Source organism: Pestalotiopsis fici (genome assembly GCF_000516985.1).
Source record: "Pestalotiopsis fici W106-1 unplaced genomic scaffold PFICI_Scf_2, whole genome shotgun sequence".
Classification (NCBI taxonomy): domain Eukaryota; kingdom Fungi; phylum Ascomycota; class Sordariomycetes; order Amphisphaeriales; family Sporocadaceae; genus Pestalotiopsis; species Pestalotiopsis fici.
The window spans coordinates 863091-878299 of record NW_006917092.1 but is presented as its reverse complement, the minus strand read 5'-3'; the positions used below and the strand labels follow the sequence as shown (position 1 = coordinate 878299).

The following is a 15209-nucleotide window of genomic DNA, read 5'->3' as shown; positions in this document are numbered from 1 at the left end:
AAAGCAACCTGGGGGCAATGGTTACCGATATCCTCTCTCTGAGTCAGAAGCGCTCTCGATCAATTCGAGGAAAAGCACGGCGTACGTCGTGGCGCTGGTATCATAACCTTATATTGCAAAATTTTCAACAGCATGCAGGCTGATCCAGCGAAGCGAAGCGCTTCCGCTTGCTCACGGCACTGGTCACTTTACAGTATTTAATCACCTTGGGACAAGAAATTAACAGAGTAAGCAGATGCGATGTTGGTGGTCTGGAGGTCCCCCCTTCATCAAGCTCTTGCCTCGTTCAGTGTTTGAAAACCTGCCCGCCGTAAGTAACCCAACCAGCCGTTTGCACCTCCAGCGAGGTTCCGTTGTTGCCACAGCACAACCACTTGGGAGGGTTTTCTACCAGGCACCAGCTTAGCAAGTTTTTCTTTTCCAAATCTTCACACTGCAGGACCTTGGAATTGGCGCAATCTTTTGCAATCTGCCGCATCCACTCGCATCACCACAATCACCGAGTCTCCCATCATGGCGTTCCTTCCAAAGAAGGAAGAAGAGCAGGACCAGTAAGTCACACCCTCCTATCAGCCCTCGGATGCACATAATATTCCATCATTTGCCTTCTCGAGCGCTTACGAGACGTCTGTTGCAGAGTGCTTCCGTCAGATGAGTGCACTAGATTAGTCGTGGTAGACGGCAGTCGGGTCATTACGCACTATGTCTACAAGAGTCAGCTCTGCAAGAAAGCCCCCGTGTTTATTCAACTTGCCGAGATGCCGGCCGTCAAGTTCCACGGATGGCGCCTCGAGACTGTGCAGAGCTTTGTCACCTGGTTGGAGACTGGCGCTATTGAGGTCAGAGGCCTGACCAACGGCCGCATTGATGTCGAGGAGGCGCTCAAGTTCGATTTGTGCGCCAATATCCCAAAGTATAACATGGGAGCTGAAGGTCAAGATTCAGATGGTGCCCCTGCCGACATCGCTCCGGTAAGTGTTTTCCGTCCGACCGTGATTGTCATGCTATTTCTTCTGTGCTGGGCAAAATGCTTCCAAGATGATGACTCGACTTATCCTGGCGATCGCTAATCATGAGTTATTCAGTGGTATACCATGTTCTCAGGGGACCCAATAGCTCACACTCTGGGTCGGGTCTTGGATCTCTACATCTTCGCCCTCCAGGGAAACATCACGACCCTCATCAATGCTTGCGTGCTTGCCTGGCAGCGCCTTCTGTGCGCACCACACAATGTCGTGTTGTACTCACCACTCATCAACGCAGTCCTCCGACGCGCCAAGTGGGATGGCCCTCTAAACAGGTTCCTGATTGACTGGACCGCGTTCATCATGCACGACGGTGAATGGGAACAGGCCAAACTCGTCTCGCTCCCCGGAGTGGCCATTGCCGAGATCTTGCGTCGTGTCCTCCAACGCGCCAACTACGGTGTCAACACCCCGCATGGTCTTCCTGATCCAAATTTGGATTGGTGCCGTTACCATGACCACTCTGAGATTAAGGATCGACTGCTTTGCATGGCCTCACGTACGGAAGATTGGGACATACGACAAGGCACCCGTGGTAGCGATCCCACGCGCACGTCAGAGTCTCTGGAATCCAAGACTCCTAATTCCCTGCTATCTGACGGTGTATCTATGATTCAGCCTAAGATGGAAGATACGCAGTAGCACCCTGTCCACTTCATCCAAGAGTGAGCCAGACATGGTTATAAGGAGGATGAGATTCGTGAGAAGGAAGCTCGGAGAATCACTAGACGATATTAGGATCGCGTGTTGTTCGTAGCAGGGTATCATGTCGTTGCTAATAGTACAAGTTTGTACACGGCCTTTATAAGGCTTTCATATGTAGATACAGGTTTCGCAGGGTAGTAATCAGATTTAGCTGGAGCAGCAGCCACCACCGATCTTGACCGTCTTTCCTCCTGCCATCTTGACTGTATCGTTGTCGCCGCGTTCCGTGTGCTCGTGTATCCTCAACTCTGTTTACCGTGTTAGCCACTGGTCGAAGCCGAATGTTTCTGATCGACGTACTATACTTGTCGCCACTCCTTCTGCCTTGTACAACATTCTCTCGCAGTATCGTTGCCACGTCTTCGGCGTGTTTAATGTGGCCATCAATCTCGGGGCTCTTGGGGTCTAGAGATGCATTCTCGCGAAAGCCAGTACGAATTTGGGCGCGCGCTGCGTTCAAGATCGGTTGGTCTCCTGGAATATCGGTCAGATATGCGCAGATACACACGGGTATCGTGGTTCAGGGGGATAAGTACCCTGAAAGGCAATGCGGGCTGCGCGGAGCAGATGCCTGTATGCTGCAATTGCTGCCATGGTGTGTGAAGACTGGGCGCTTGAATAACGATATTACGACAAGAGGATCAAGTCTACGGTTGAATCTGGTAAAGCGGCTTCCAAGTTGACCAATTGCATAAGAATTGGGCTGTTTCTCGAGATGCGATCCGGCTCTTTTCGTTGCTGTACGAGGCCCGTCGTTCAGAGAAAAAATCGTGGCGCAAGAGGATAGCTGAACACTATCAAGTACAGTGTACCTTGTACAAGTGTGGCGTAAGGCTTCTCTAGTTATCCACTGCTAGTGGTTTTTGTGGCGCTAATCCCTGCCAATCGGTCAGAAAAATATTTCCCCAAAATCTGCCCACGGTCAGCGAGCTGCTCTCTTTTGGCTGCTTGCGATCATCTTTCAGTTCGTTTACAGCAGACGAAAACAAAGAACAAAAGATGGCTTCCGCTACTGTTGTTTCGAAGCCCCTCCCCACCCTCCCCGAGGGCTGGTCGGCAGAGAAGGACTTCAAGCCCATTGCTTCCGTCACCACTTCCACCAAGCGCACCATTGAGCCTGTTGGCCCTCACTTCCTGGCCCACGCCCGTCGTGCCCGCCACAAGCGCACCTTTTCCGAGGACGACCGCATCGAGGCCCAGAATGCCGCCAAGAAGATTGAGAAGGACGACGACAGTGATGACAGCGAGCCCGAGGACCCCATGATGCTCCAGCGGGAGGCCAAGGACTGGAAGGTATGTTGGGCTTTTTCCCCACTCAAGACCACACAATGGGAGCTATACTAACGTTCTATAACTACAGTCGCAAGATCACTACGAGGTTCTGGGTATAACCAAGTACCGATGGAAGGCCACCGAGGACCAGATCAAGCGTGCCCACCGCAAGAAGGTCCTCAAGCACCACCCCGACAAGAAGGCTGCCTCGGGTGCCACCGAGGACGACAACTTCTTCAAGTGCATCCAAAAGGCCACCGATGTCCTGCTCGACCCCGTCAAGCGTCGCCAGTTCGACTCGGTCGACGAAAAGGCCGATGTTGAGCCCCCGAGCAAGAAGGAGGCCCAGAAGAACTTTTACAAGACCTGGGGCCGAGTCTTCAAGTCCGAGTCCCGCTTCAGCAAGATCCAGCCCGTGCCCCAGCTCGGCGGCGAGAACTCCACCAAGGAGGAGGTTGACGTTTTCTACAACTTTTGGTACAACTTTGACAGCTGGAGGTCCTTTGAGTACCTTGACGAGGATGTGCCCGATGACAATGAGAACCGTGACCAGAAGCGTCACATGGAGCGCAAGAACATGAACGCCCGCAAGAAGAAGAAGGCCGAGGACAATGCCCGTCTCCGCAAGCTGGTCGATGACTGCCTGGCTGGTGACGAGCGTATCAAGCGCTTCAAGCAGGAGGCCCACGCCGCCAAGAACAAGAAGAAGTTTGAGCGCGAGGAGGCCGAGCGCAAGGCCAAGGAGGAGGCCCGTCTCAAGAAGGAGGCTGAGGAGAAGGCCGCCAAGGAGGCCGAGGAAAAGGCAAAGACGGACCGCGAGGCCTCGAAGAAGGCCAAGGAGGCTGCCAAGACCGCCGTCAAGAAGAACAAGCGTATCCTCAAGGGCAGTGTCAAGGACGCCAACTACTTTGCTGGCAGCGGTGACGCCAGCGCCGCCCAGATCGACTCGGTTCTGGGTGACGTTGACATTATCCAGGGCAAGATTGATCCTGATGAGATTGCTGCTCTTGCTGGCAAGCTCAACGGTCTCAAGGTTGCCGACGAGATCAAGAGCGTCTGGGCCGAGGAGACCAAGAGACTCGTCGACGCCGGCAAGCTCAAGGATGGTGAGGTCAAGACCCTGGCTTAAGGGGCTTGTCTTGTTGTAAACATAAAAGAAACGGGCGAATTGGTGTAGAATGACGCTCGTGGGGGATGGTATAGAACAACAATAGAGGTTGTGAATAGATGTCAAACTCTTACCCAGCCAACATTTAATCCAACTCACGATTTACGATGGTGCAACCATAACTACTCAAGCACGCGTCAAATGGATATCGCGAGCATTCAATTCCGTCGTATCAATCATGACTGTCTCATCAATTCATCGTGGAAGTCCCTCATATGCTAACCAATGCACTGGCTCGCGCGCTGACTCCTCCTCTTCTCGTCCCTCATGACCCTCCAATCCTTTTGCACGCTAATGCCCCCATCGACTTGGAGGTGCTTCTGCCCCCGTCCCGATTCGGACTCCTCGTCGCTGGTTTGATCCCCACCGCGCCGCCCCGACGACTCGACATTAATCTCCGTCTTGCCGTGCCGCGCATGCGCTTGCCCAATCATTTGGAAGCTATCATCCTCGTACTCGTCGTCGTCCAGCTTGGTCAGCCCGGTGAGACTCGAAAAGAGACCGACGCCGACCGTCTTGCGGGACCGTGACCTCCCAATGCCCAAACTGCTCTTTGACTTTTTCCCTCCTGGCCCTTTGGACCTCTCGCTCGGCGCTGCGCCAATGGTGGGCGGGAAAGGTCCGACGCCGGCTCCGGGCGTCTGCTGCTGCTGCTGTTGCTGTTGGTTATGATTCGGGCTCCCTGCGACGCCTGGCACGAAGCGGTCGATTCCAAGCAGATGCAGCGCCGGTTTCATGGACGGTAGACAAGCGCTGACGAGACCGATATTGATCTCGACGGTGGACCAGACAATGACTTCCTTGGTATTGTAGGTAACATCGCTCGACGAAAGCGGGATGCCGACGAGAATGGTGAGGCGGATGATCGAAACAATGGCCACAAAGCAGCCGAGCATGAACATGCCTGCAAGAACGAGTCGCTGCGCAAGTGGTGCGTGTAGCCGTGCCACGTATGGGATCGGCGCCAGCAGGATCAACCAGTCTGTAATCACGTTGGGCGTTGACCCGGAGATATACACCACCCCCAGGGAGATGCATTTCGAATCTGTAATGGTGAGATCCCATTGTGCAGAAATGGGCGAGCACGTAAAGATCACCAGGAAGATCTAGGGGTCGAGGACATGAGTTAGCACACTCAGTTCAAGCTGCAGAAGACGACAGCAAGTCAAAGCAGTATGAGAAAGCACTTACGATCGATATAGCCCAGGCCGTCACGATAAAGAGGCCAATGAAAATTGGGATTCTTGCTCGCAACGAAAACAGCCGCCAGTAGAATGCCAGGATAGTGTACTTGATCATGGCCAGAGAGATCACGTAGAACAACTGACCAGCAAATAGAAAGCGAAGAAAGTCAATGACCTGTGGAAGCGGCACATCCTCGAGAGCATGTCGAGCAAGGTACGGCCACATGCCTACCGCGGTCATGATTAGTCTCCATATCAATGGATCAAAGATGCAGGTACGCCAGCACGTCTGGAAGAGAGAAACTCACCGCACATGCAAATGTAGAAGAATACGTTGGCACAAGCTAGTGCCAATACACAAAGGTAGTCGTCCAACCCTAGACCCTTCCATCCGGATACAGCAGTCCGACACCATAACTTGAGAGGCACGACCAACATGACGAGTATATAGGTTGATATTGCAGCTCCGTTGAGCCTCGCCCTGAACTGCTCTAGATCCTCCGCCATCGTGGCATTGAAGTCGAATCAATGTGCCCGTTGTTTCTGTTGTTGTTGAACAGACTCAAGACCCGACTGACATGGGACGAACCACCTTCTTCCCACACAGCAAAAGCCACCGAAAGGTAGCAAAAGATCTATCGCTGTACCAGCCTAAACAATGATTGCCACTGAAGTGTTGAGCAGAACATTTTGCGTCGAGAATCACTTCAGGACCGAGACACTGGTCATGGGCACGTGCACATTATTGACAAGACTCATGATCCCCGCGGCCCAGCACACTGGAACTATCTTTCCATCAGGTGGATGGCAGCGTACTCTGGCGATCATTGTTCAGGGCAGACAGAGCGAAAATTTCCCTCCGTGCCAGGGATGGTAAGGGAAATCAACATCTAGGGCGCGCATGTCTCCATACACTACATTATAATATACAAGGTAAAAGTGGATTTTTGGGATTATAGACCATGTTGCAAAGATTCGGATGGAAGAGCCGTAGCTGGGTTTGTCGGTGGCCCCGGGAATATCGACTTGTTCTGGTCTTCCAAGTTCCGGGGATACTCCTCATATTCGCGGTAGTATACTCAACGCAAGTCTGGTCCTCTGCATCTTCGTACGTGCCCGGTGGACTGGGACCTGCCCGGACTATTGCTTCCGCAGGCCCAAGGACGAGGCTGTCCAGTGTTTCTTTCGTTCTTTCCGAGGTCTGATGGATGAAAAAATGAGGCAACTCGATGGTCCCAAGGTTTTCAAAGATTTTCAACTGGAGCATCCGTAGAGTCTCTCAAGTCCACCTTGCACGAAACTGCACTAATAGCCGATGATGCTGAATCTTCATCACCATGTGGGTCTAGAGAGTAAACTACATGTTTTCAAGTTAGTCGTACTCGGGCATACCTACCGTAGCCGCCGCCTGCGAGGACGTTGACGCTTGCTCTAGTATTCACGATTAGCGCCAAACTTGGGCCAGTTTGTTTCATACAGACAGAAATATCTGGAGCCCTCCTCACACTCGAATAGCAGACTCTTTTGACCGCTTGCGTCAGTCGAGTTGCATGGAATTCCATCACGCAACACAGACAGACAATGATTATCTAGGTCGCGTTCACAAAAGTCAGCCCGGCGTGCGCCGCTCAATGTTGTCGGTCGATTGGGCTTATATCCGCAGGCTGTGGGTCGCGAACACCTAAGCAGCAATTCATAGGATTGGCATCCTTGTAGGGCGAAAGATTCCATTGCGGGCCGCGTCGACTTTTGGAAAGAACATTTCTCTAAGGGTGAAATCGCTGTGCTGCATCATGCATGCACCGGTTCTGTCGGAAACATAAAAACTTGAACAAGCACATTGGCCATGCCATATGTCTAATACTCAGTTTCTAGCGATTGGTACTAGCCGCAAGAATGCCATGCAGTTTTTATGACCATTCTGCCAAGAGAAATTAGAAGAAATATCGACTTTCCCTATTTCTGTACAAATAAGGAGAAAAAGAACCGGCGGATGATAATCAGTTAGATATGCATTTGTATGTGTAAATCGCAACTTCAATAGAAGCCTGCCACAACAGTAGATTTTGTCGGTGCTTCTATCGAACCGGCAGCAAACCGGGTGGAGGACAGGCTCCGCAGAGACCATGAACTGCCCCAGAAAAGAGAAAACGGCCCTACCAGGTTTGCTATGCCTGCGTCGGCAATTTGACGATTCGCTTTTCTTCAGCGCAATCCCAGCACAATGATAGGGCCCTCGGGGGCCCAGCTAGGCGGTCCCATGGATATCCATATTTCAATTTCGGATCAGGTATCCGCGTGGGCCACCGAAAGACGTATGCTCAAATTCCCATTGGGCCGCTTGCCGTGGCATCAAATCAACCACTTGCATCTCACGTTTTTGACATCATGGCCAAGTCATGCGTAGCTTGCTAGTAGCAGCATATTGCCATACTTATTCGCTGCGAACGTCACTCGCATCATGTCGGCAGATAATGAAGGCTGTGCCCCTCCAAATACCTCCAGTGTCGACTTCTAGGGAGCATACATCCTGTAAATTGCCGAGAATGTGTAGAGAAAAGTGTACTCTTATAAGTGGCTCGACATCAGCAGCCCTGCCAAATATAATCCAATGGTGTCCCCAGGGTGGTCCTGGAAGTTATCCGGACTCCATCATGCTTTGCCTGATATGAAATGCAAAGTGGATTGCTCCGCCATTGACACTTTTTTTCCTGCAGCATATGGATGCAACATGCAAACAAAATCCTGCAGACCTCATCAATCCATCTTTTGACAGATCCTCCGACGCTGACAGAGATGTATCTTGAGTCTCTGCTTCGAAGGGCGTCGACCTGCGACTTGTTCGCCTGGGCTTCTGCCTTGGCCCTCGCTTGTGTGATCACAACTGCGATTTACCGACTATATTTCCACCCTCTTGCAAAGTATCCCGGCCCATTCTTGGCTCGTGTGTCGAGTTTCCCATCCTATTGGCATACCCTCAAAAGAGACAGGCATATTTGGCTTTGGCGCCTACAAGAGGAATATGGTAAGCACTATAACCGACCACAGAAATCAACAATTAACGGCCCCGGCGTATAGGTCACACGTTTCGCTACCGCCCAAACAGCGTGCTCATCAACACGCCTGCGGCATATCGTACACTTTTTGGGCCTCAGGGCAACGTCAAGAAGGCCCTCTACTATGAAGTTTGGCCACGAAACGTAGATGCATTGACTACATGGAACAGCACGACCATTGCAACCCATGCGCGAAAGCGCCGGGTGCTCAATCAGGCATTCTCAAACGAGGCGCTCAAGTCTATTGAGCCATTCGTGCTGTCCAATGCTGACAGGTGGTGTGAACTTATTGCCAGCGAGGCTGCTAGGGGCACCAGCGGTTGGTCGCAGTCCCTGAACATGGCCGATTGGGTCAACTGGCTTGTTTTTGACATCCTGGGCGATCTCTGCTTTGGAAAGTCCTTTGACATGAAGGAGCCCAAGAGCGAGCTACGATATGTACCCCATCTCATGGCAGAGTTTCTGGTGCTCATGCATCCTATTGCTTACTCGCCGTTTGCTGGATTCTGGGTATGGGCAAAGCCAAGAGGGTTGGACTACCTGCTGTCCTTCGCATCGCCTCCGGCTCTGAAGAATTGGGAATCGTTTGTGGAAAAGTGTCTTGCAGACCGTACCAAGATGGAAGCCGACCTGGAGAAATCGGAAAAGACGGTCGAAGGGCGCAAGGACTTCTTTCATTACCTTTTCCACGCGGTGGATCCAGAGACAGGCAAGAGAGGATTTCCACTGGATGAACTCTATGGTGAGGCCGAGTCTCTGATCATTGCTGGTTCCGATACTACCTCAATCATCATGAGTGCCATGTTCTTCTATCTGGCTCGAAACCGAGTGGTTCAGGAGAAGCTCGCAAAGGAGGTTCTCTCGACGTTTGAGAGTGCGGCCGAGATCAGAAGCGGGCCCAAGCTTGGTAGCTGCAAGTACCTGCGCGCCTTCATCCAGGAGGCTCTTCGCATGACACCACCAGTGAGCGCGGAGCCTTCGCGAACAGTCATGAAGGGTGGCACGACTGCTGATAGCCAGTACTTCCCCGAGGGGACGGACATCAGCGTCGGCTTGTATTGTCTCAGTTACAGCAAGGACGTCTTTCAGGATCCTTTCCAGTTCAAGCCGGAGCGTTGGATTGTCGGCGAGGACGGTGCGACAGAGGAGAGTGTTGAGCTGGCCGAATCTGGATTCTGTGCATTCTCCTATGGATCCCGTGGCTGTCCGGGTAAGCAGGTTGCCTGGATGGAAATGACCATTGTCATGGCCAAGGTTGTATTCAACTTTGAGCTCAGACCGGATGCCGAGAACAAGCTTGGCGCTGGCGACCCGATGAATGGAAAACCTGGACGCCGGAATGCGGAACAGTATCAGACCTATGATGCGTTCGTATGTATGAGAGATGGACCGATGGTGCAGTTCAAGAAGCGATAGGCTCCAGGTCCAGGTGCCAGGCAGGCAGATACCCCCCTGATTCGGCACGTGCTAATAATGTAATGCAGTGGGGGGTTCCAGTCTTGCATTGCATTTTTGGTGCATCTCCAGGAGGGTGGGTTGGTTCGGCATTCAGTCGCTGCGTTTCGGATTACTCGGTGCGTGTATATAGCTTCGAACCTACCTATTAATCAATTAATCAAACCTAATTGTACAATGTAACGTGGAACATGGCGTCTCTACCTATCGAATATTCGCGCATACCTCTGCAAGCCATGGAGACATGATGGGAGACATTGCTTACCTTTGTCACACTGTAGAGCCCATTGGCCAATTGCGATTTTGGCAGCCATGGTTCAATACCATACCTATCCATGTAACACGACCAGCGCCGACGTCGGTCTAGGCCATCAGCCATTGGAAGGACTGTATAGGCGAGACTTCATCCTCACAGGTGTCAAATAGGGAAAACCGATGAGATGGCATCAATCGTGGCGGGTATTGAGCACAACGTACGTACGTCAATGTAGGTAGGTAAGGTACAGAGTACCATGGTAGTGCTGGGTTGCGTTTAGGGAAGCTAGCTGCCAAGGGGCCCCGACTCGCTACCTGCCTCCTGCTAATCCTGCTGCCACACTGGGCGCTGCATACACGAGAGAGAACGCGTCAAATGCAGTGTCCCCTAGGCGTCTCCCTCCCACCAAGCGGAAAGAGATAAACGGTCGCGCTGCACATGCATGCATCGTCCAAAGGCACATACAAACAGACATTTTGGTTCTTCTCATCATCGTTGTCGTCCGTAAAACGGCAAGCGGATAGTGTTCACATGGGCAATCAATCAATCAATCGATCAATCAAAGCAGCCAGCAAGCACAATTGGCCCCACCTTTGAGTTGCAAAGAATAAAAAAGGGCCTGCCTCCCCAGAGGTAGATCAGACTATCAAAGGGTCAATGCACGTCAGTCAGCACTTGAAGATCAGGTCGAAAACGATAGATCAAAACCGATAGCCGTGATCGCCGGGTGTCTTTTCCCAAATCCTTATTTTGTTTTGCAGTTCCCAAAATTGCATTTCAGGGGAAACTTCATCGCGAGTCATCACCTCTTTGTGCCAGACAACTGGACACGACTAGACTAGGCGCACCAACCGTTGCAAGTCAGAATCATAGCACCATGGCTCCCTATAGAACGGCATTAGTAAGTCAATCCCTGAACAAAGTGCCCAAATCCTCTTGCTAAAAGCCGACATGTAGACAATTGTCGTCTTGGCATTGTTGGCGCCGTTTCTCTATGACCGATCGCAAGTCCTGGTAGGATTCTACAAGAACAATCCCATCAGGCTATCCAAAGTGAATGCTTTGGGACAGCAAGACATCAAATTTGCCGACAAGATCAGGAGCTGTGAGGATGCAATCATCATTGAAAGTGCTGGCGTCGCTATCCTACCGTGCGATGCTGGTAGAGAGAGATGGAACACGGTCATGGTGAGTGCCCTCCATAGAGAAAATATGCGGCCATTGTATTGCAATCGCCCCATCGACGAAATACATTAGACATTTGATTGACACTACCTAGGGGTTCTTTGTACCTGGCCCGGTTCCTAGAGGAGAGCTCTATCTGTATGACTACAAAAATGCTGCAGCTCCAGACTCCGAGTCTCTGAAGCGCCTTGAAGTCATCGACTATGCCCCGGGTGATGATTATCATTCACTTGGCGTGGCTTTTGACGAGCCCACTTCCACGCTTTTTGTGGCCAACCACCGTCACGATGGCCCGAGGGTTGATCTGTTCAAGCTCGATTTAGCTGCGTTGAAGGCAACACACATTCGCTCGGTTGCGCATCCGCTAATCCACGGACCCAACGCCATTACCCTCCGCAACAGCAACGAATTCTTCGTGACCAACGACCACCACTTCACTTGGGCCCAGAGCCGTTTCTTGACGCAGGCGGAGACATACCTAGCTCTGCCTTTGGGCACAGTCGTGCATGTGGACATTTCTGACCCCGATACCACCAAAGCGACTGTCGTGGCGCGGGTGCCTTTCGCCAACGGCATCGAATTGGTGAATAAGACAACCGTGGCGGTTGCCTCTAGCAGCAAGGCTCAGGTAAACCTTTACAGCATTGTCGATGGCGAACAATCCGGGTCCGCTCCGGCCCTCACTTACAGCTCGGCAATCAAGCTGCCATACCACGTTGACAATCTATCTCTGACTTCGGACGGGCGGCTGCTGATGGCAGGTCACCCCCACCTACCAAGTCTCACCAAATATGCCGCGTCCCGATGGATATGCAACGACGCGACAGAGCTTGCCAAGGCAGATGGCACGATGAAGGAGTATTGCGCGACCGGACAGGCTGCCTCGGGTGCATCCGAATGGACCGAGGCCGGTGGCTTGCGACACCTATACATTGACACCGAGTACCCAACTAGTGCTTCGGTCAATTACGACCCTGACCGCAAAGTAGGAATCATTACAGGACTTTACGCAAAAGGAATACTTGTCTGGAGAGATTGATTTGTTCATTGTTGATGCAGTAAAGGGTGTTGGCGGCAGTCAGCGATTTCTTGCATAGAATAAAAACTGGCAAGCTAGATCTGCTTTGGTCAATAAACTGGATTTTCTTACATTTAGATATATTGCACTTCTCAGATTCACTTTACATCGTCTTCTTACAAACCTTCTCGTTGCTTCAAATCCAATTGTTTTTGCTCCTCAAAGCAAAACTTGGAATAAAATTATAAGGGGATGAATCGAAGTAGCAGTTGAATACTTCAAGATATTGTTTATCAAATAAGTCCATCCCTGACGGCTTGGATATCTGGAAGGCATAAACAGTATTTACACTGGTATGGATCTTCAGTCACTGACAAACCATCAGTAACATTAGAGTTGAAGGGAGGCATGTGAACTCTATCTCAAGTTAAAATTTCTTAGTCCATCCGGGTGTGAAAGACTTCATGTCTTTGTTTGTGAGTGGCGAAGCCTTCAAGATTAAATCCGCCGCCAGTCTTTTTCAAATGTAAATTTGACAAAATGCACAAGGCAGTCGACTTTGTTCAACTCTGCATCTCTCCATCACTCAGCACTCAGCCGTGGGCCTAGCGTGGTTGCCATTTATTCATGAGCCAGGCATCAACACCAATTTTGCTATCACCACTAGCCAGCTGCACACAAGCTATTGAGCGGTGGGCTACGAGCGCCATCCCACTTTTCTTTCACTAGGGTGACTTCCCGCGGCGCTGGAAAGCCCACCGGAACTCTTGTTAAAGCTTCAAGGCTTCTTTCGTTTGTTCTTCGGTGACAGAAGCAGACACACTGCAAATCACAACAACCTCGCAAATCACAACGGTATCACACTCAGAACGCGCCATAATACAGCGAGTATTTGCATGTTTCTGCTGGCTCACACGTCTTTGAGTTCAAACCAATATCTCATTTGTACCAAGGATAATTCAGACTGCAACAATGCGCGGAAACCGATTTACCCAGCCTCCCAATGAGGAGCGCGGCCCCGATCCAGAAACCTGTAAGTAAATTCACTTGTTTGTTCCTCCACTACAAGCGTTCTGGAACAAGAAGACTGGAGTGTTTGTGCATTGTCAAGTTTTCTTCCTTTGAAAGCTTCATTTGCAAACTTTGGTTGAATAGCATAGTCATGGAACTCGGGGCAGATCTACATTGCTAACGATCTGAGCTTGACAGTGAGTAGATTCATCCATGCCATGAATGAACGCCGCATCAAGTCTCTTATAGAAGGTCTAGAGGACAATAAACGTGAGCTGAAGGAGAAGAATCGAGAGCTGGCTACCGAACAGCTTGTGTCTTCCAACTTGCGAACTGTCATTGACCAACAGAAGACGAAGGTCGCAAAGTTGAATGACGAGAACAATGATTTGCGCCGTGCTCTAAGCACTGTCGGCGGTCAGTTTTTCCGCCAGGTCAAGGAGACTAGGAGCAAGATCACAGAGGTACTGGACACCACGCAGCCGCACACCTTTGGCACGAACAAATTCAAGGGCCAGGAAGAGTCCAGTGCAACGACTGCCACGACTGCCACGGACAATTATCAGCTCTGGTACGATACGATCGTGGATCCCGATTGCAGCACTCAAGAACTCGCCGAGCAGCTCGACTGCGCTGCCACCCTAATGGCGATGTCACGCGGAGAAGTTCTTGGCGTTTGCGAGGGGGCAGAGGCCACCCAAGCCAAGCCTGCTTCTGCCGTTACTGGTGATGACGACCACCGAGCCCCGATACACGTTCCTAAGAAGCAGCGTCGTGCTAAGAAGGACAAGAACAAGAATGGATCTAACTGAGCTTGGCTTTTGGCCGTTTGAGTATACCGCCATTTTTGTGCGATGCTTTGTACAATCCCGTTGTAAACCATCTTCTCGTTGAATAAGGTCGGAGAAGCAGTAATTGTGTAAGATCAATGATACCAAATCTAGGACACAAATTCTCTGCTATGATTATTTCCATCTCTGCCACTATGTTTTCATCTTTATGCGTTGCCGACTTCGAGCGGATCAAGTACTGTCACTTTCCACACAGCCTAACATCAGGTAAAAATGGACAGGTTGACTGTTTCCATGACATGACACAGGGTGTCTGGACATGGAGGTCACATAGAAGTGTACAGGTCATGTGGTACGGGGAAGCATCTAACCTAGAGACTCGTCTAGAGATCCGCCCTGCTCTGAATTGATACATACATGTCGACGCGTTGCTCGTGATATGCAGCCTCTGTTAAGTCAGCGCAGAGTTTTCGCTCCCAGTGCGATTCTTCATTTGAATCTTCCTCCCACACGACGAACAAACTGGCTCATGTATGTCTCATAGATTTACCGAAAACTCCAAGTTTTCATTCTTTTTCAGCAAAAGTAGTCTAAACGCTTGTTTCCGAGATGATTTGCAGCGTCCCGTGGCTCTCCAGCTGCCTGCACAACTTGGATGGGAGGCACGTATGAAACGCGAGATTGGAGGAGAGGGGATAATCAAATAAATCCAAGTCGAGATCGATGCATTTCTAAGTTTTCAAGTTAAGCTCTAGCAGGTAATTGATTACAAAATGAATCAATCAAAACACTAAATAACCGAAGCGCCTACGTAATCAGCAAGACAATCAATTCGTTGACCTCGATTGAGTTTCCATTCCAGTACTGAAAACACCGAGGCGTTTGCTTTTTGGCCGAAACCTTTCTGGTCGAGGCCTTGTGACCAAACCTTCTCTTCTTCCTCTTTCCAACCTAGATTTGGAAGTCAGTTTACTGCAAACGAACCCACCGGCGATCAGGCAGCCAGGGCAGCCACGACCTAAATTCTACCTGCAAGGTCCCTGCATACTTTCCAAACGTCTAATCATCAACTGCTATCGGTGC

The 15209-nt window shown here is 50.9% G+C and overlaps 7 protein-coding genes across 7 annotated transcripts; 5 read left to right on the top strand and 2 right to left on the bottom strand.

Moving 5' to 3' along the window:
- Positions 1-513: 513 nt before the first annotated feature.
- On the top strand, positions 514-1667 carry PFICI_02446 (uncharacterized protein; the record flags this gene model as incomplete). The annotated part of the gene is made up of 3 exons (XM_007831027.1): positions 514-551; positions 638-971; positions 1086-1667. 3 exons carry the CDS (start codon positions 514-516, stop codon positions 1665-1667), a joined length of 954 nt encoding a protein of 317 aa, XP_007829218.1.
- A 210-nt stretch (positions 1668-1877) lies between these two features.
- On the bottom strand, positions 1878-2324 carry PFICI_02445 (Mitochondrial zinc maintenance protein 1; the record flags this gene model as incomplete). The annotated part of the gene is made up of 3 exons (XM_007831026.1): positions 1878-1978; positions 2031-2204; positions 2267-2324. 3 exons carry the CDS (start codon positions 2322-2324, stop codon positions 1878-1880), a joined length of 333 nt encoding a protein of 110 aa, XP_007829217.1.
- Positions 2325-2729: 405 nt separating this feature from the next.
- On the top strand, positions 2730-4131 carry PFICI_02444 (uncharacterized protein; the record flags this gene model as incomplete). Its single annotated transcript, XM_007831025.1, has 2 exons — positions 2730-3023; positions 3091-4131. The coding sequence occupies 2 exons, from the start codon at positions 2730-2732 to the stop codon at positions 4129-4131; spliced, it is 1335 nt and encodes a 444-aa protein (XP_007829216.1).
- Positions 4132-4388: 257 nt separating this feature from the next.
- Positions 4389-5861, bottom strand: PFICI_02443 (uncharacterized protein; the record flags this gene model as incomplete). Its single annotated transcript, XM_007831024.1, has 3 exons — positions 4389-5276; positions 5362-5582; positions 5663-5861. The coding sequence occupies 3 exons, from the start codon at positions 5859-5861 to the stop codon at positions 4389-4391; spliced, it is 1308 nt and encodes a 435-aa protein (XP_007829215.1).
- A 2289-nt stretch (positions 5862-8150) lies between these two features.
- PFICI_02442 (uncharacterized protein) lies at positions 8151-9826 on the top strand (the record flags this gene model as incomplete). Its single annotated transcript, XM_007831023.1, has 2 exons — positions 8151-8379; positions 8433-9826. The coding sequence occupies 2 exons, from the start codon at positions 8151-8153 to the stop codon at positions 9824-9826; spliced, it is 1623 nt and encodes a 540-aa protein (XP_007829214.1).
- Positions 9827-10998: 1172 nt separating this feature from the next.
- PFICI_02441 (uncharacterized protein) lies at positions 10999-12345 on the top strand (the record flags this gene model as incomplete). The annotated part of the gene is made up of 3 exons (XM_007831022.1): positions 10999-11022; positions 11079-11309; positions 11401-12345. 3 exons carry the CDS (start codon positions 10999-11001, stop codon positions 12343-12345), a joined length of 1200 nt encoding a protein of 399 aa, XP_007829213.1.
- A 951-nt stretch (positions 12346-13296) lies between these two features.
- PFICI_02440 (uncharacterized protein) lies at positions 13297-14147 on the top strand (the record flags this gene model as incomplete). The annotated part of the gene is made up of 2 exons (XM_007831021.1): positions 13297-13357; positions 13534-14147. The coding sequence occupies 2 exons, from the start codon at positions 13297-13299 to the stop codon at positions 14145-14147; spliced, it is 675 nt and encodes a 224-aa protein (XP_007829212.1).
- Positions 14148-15209: the final 1062 nt, after the last annotated feature.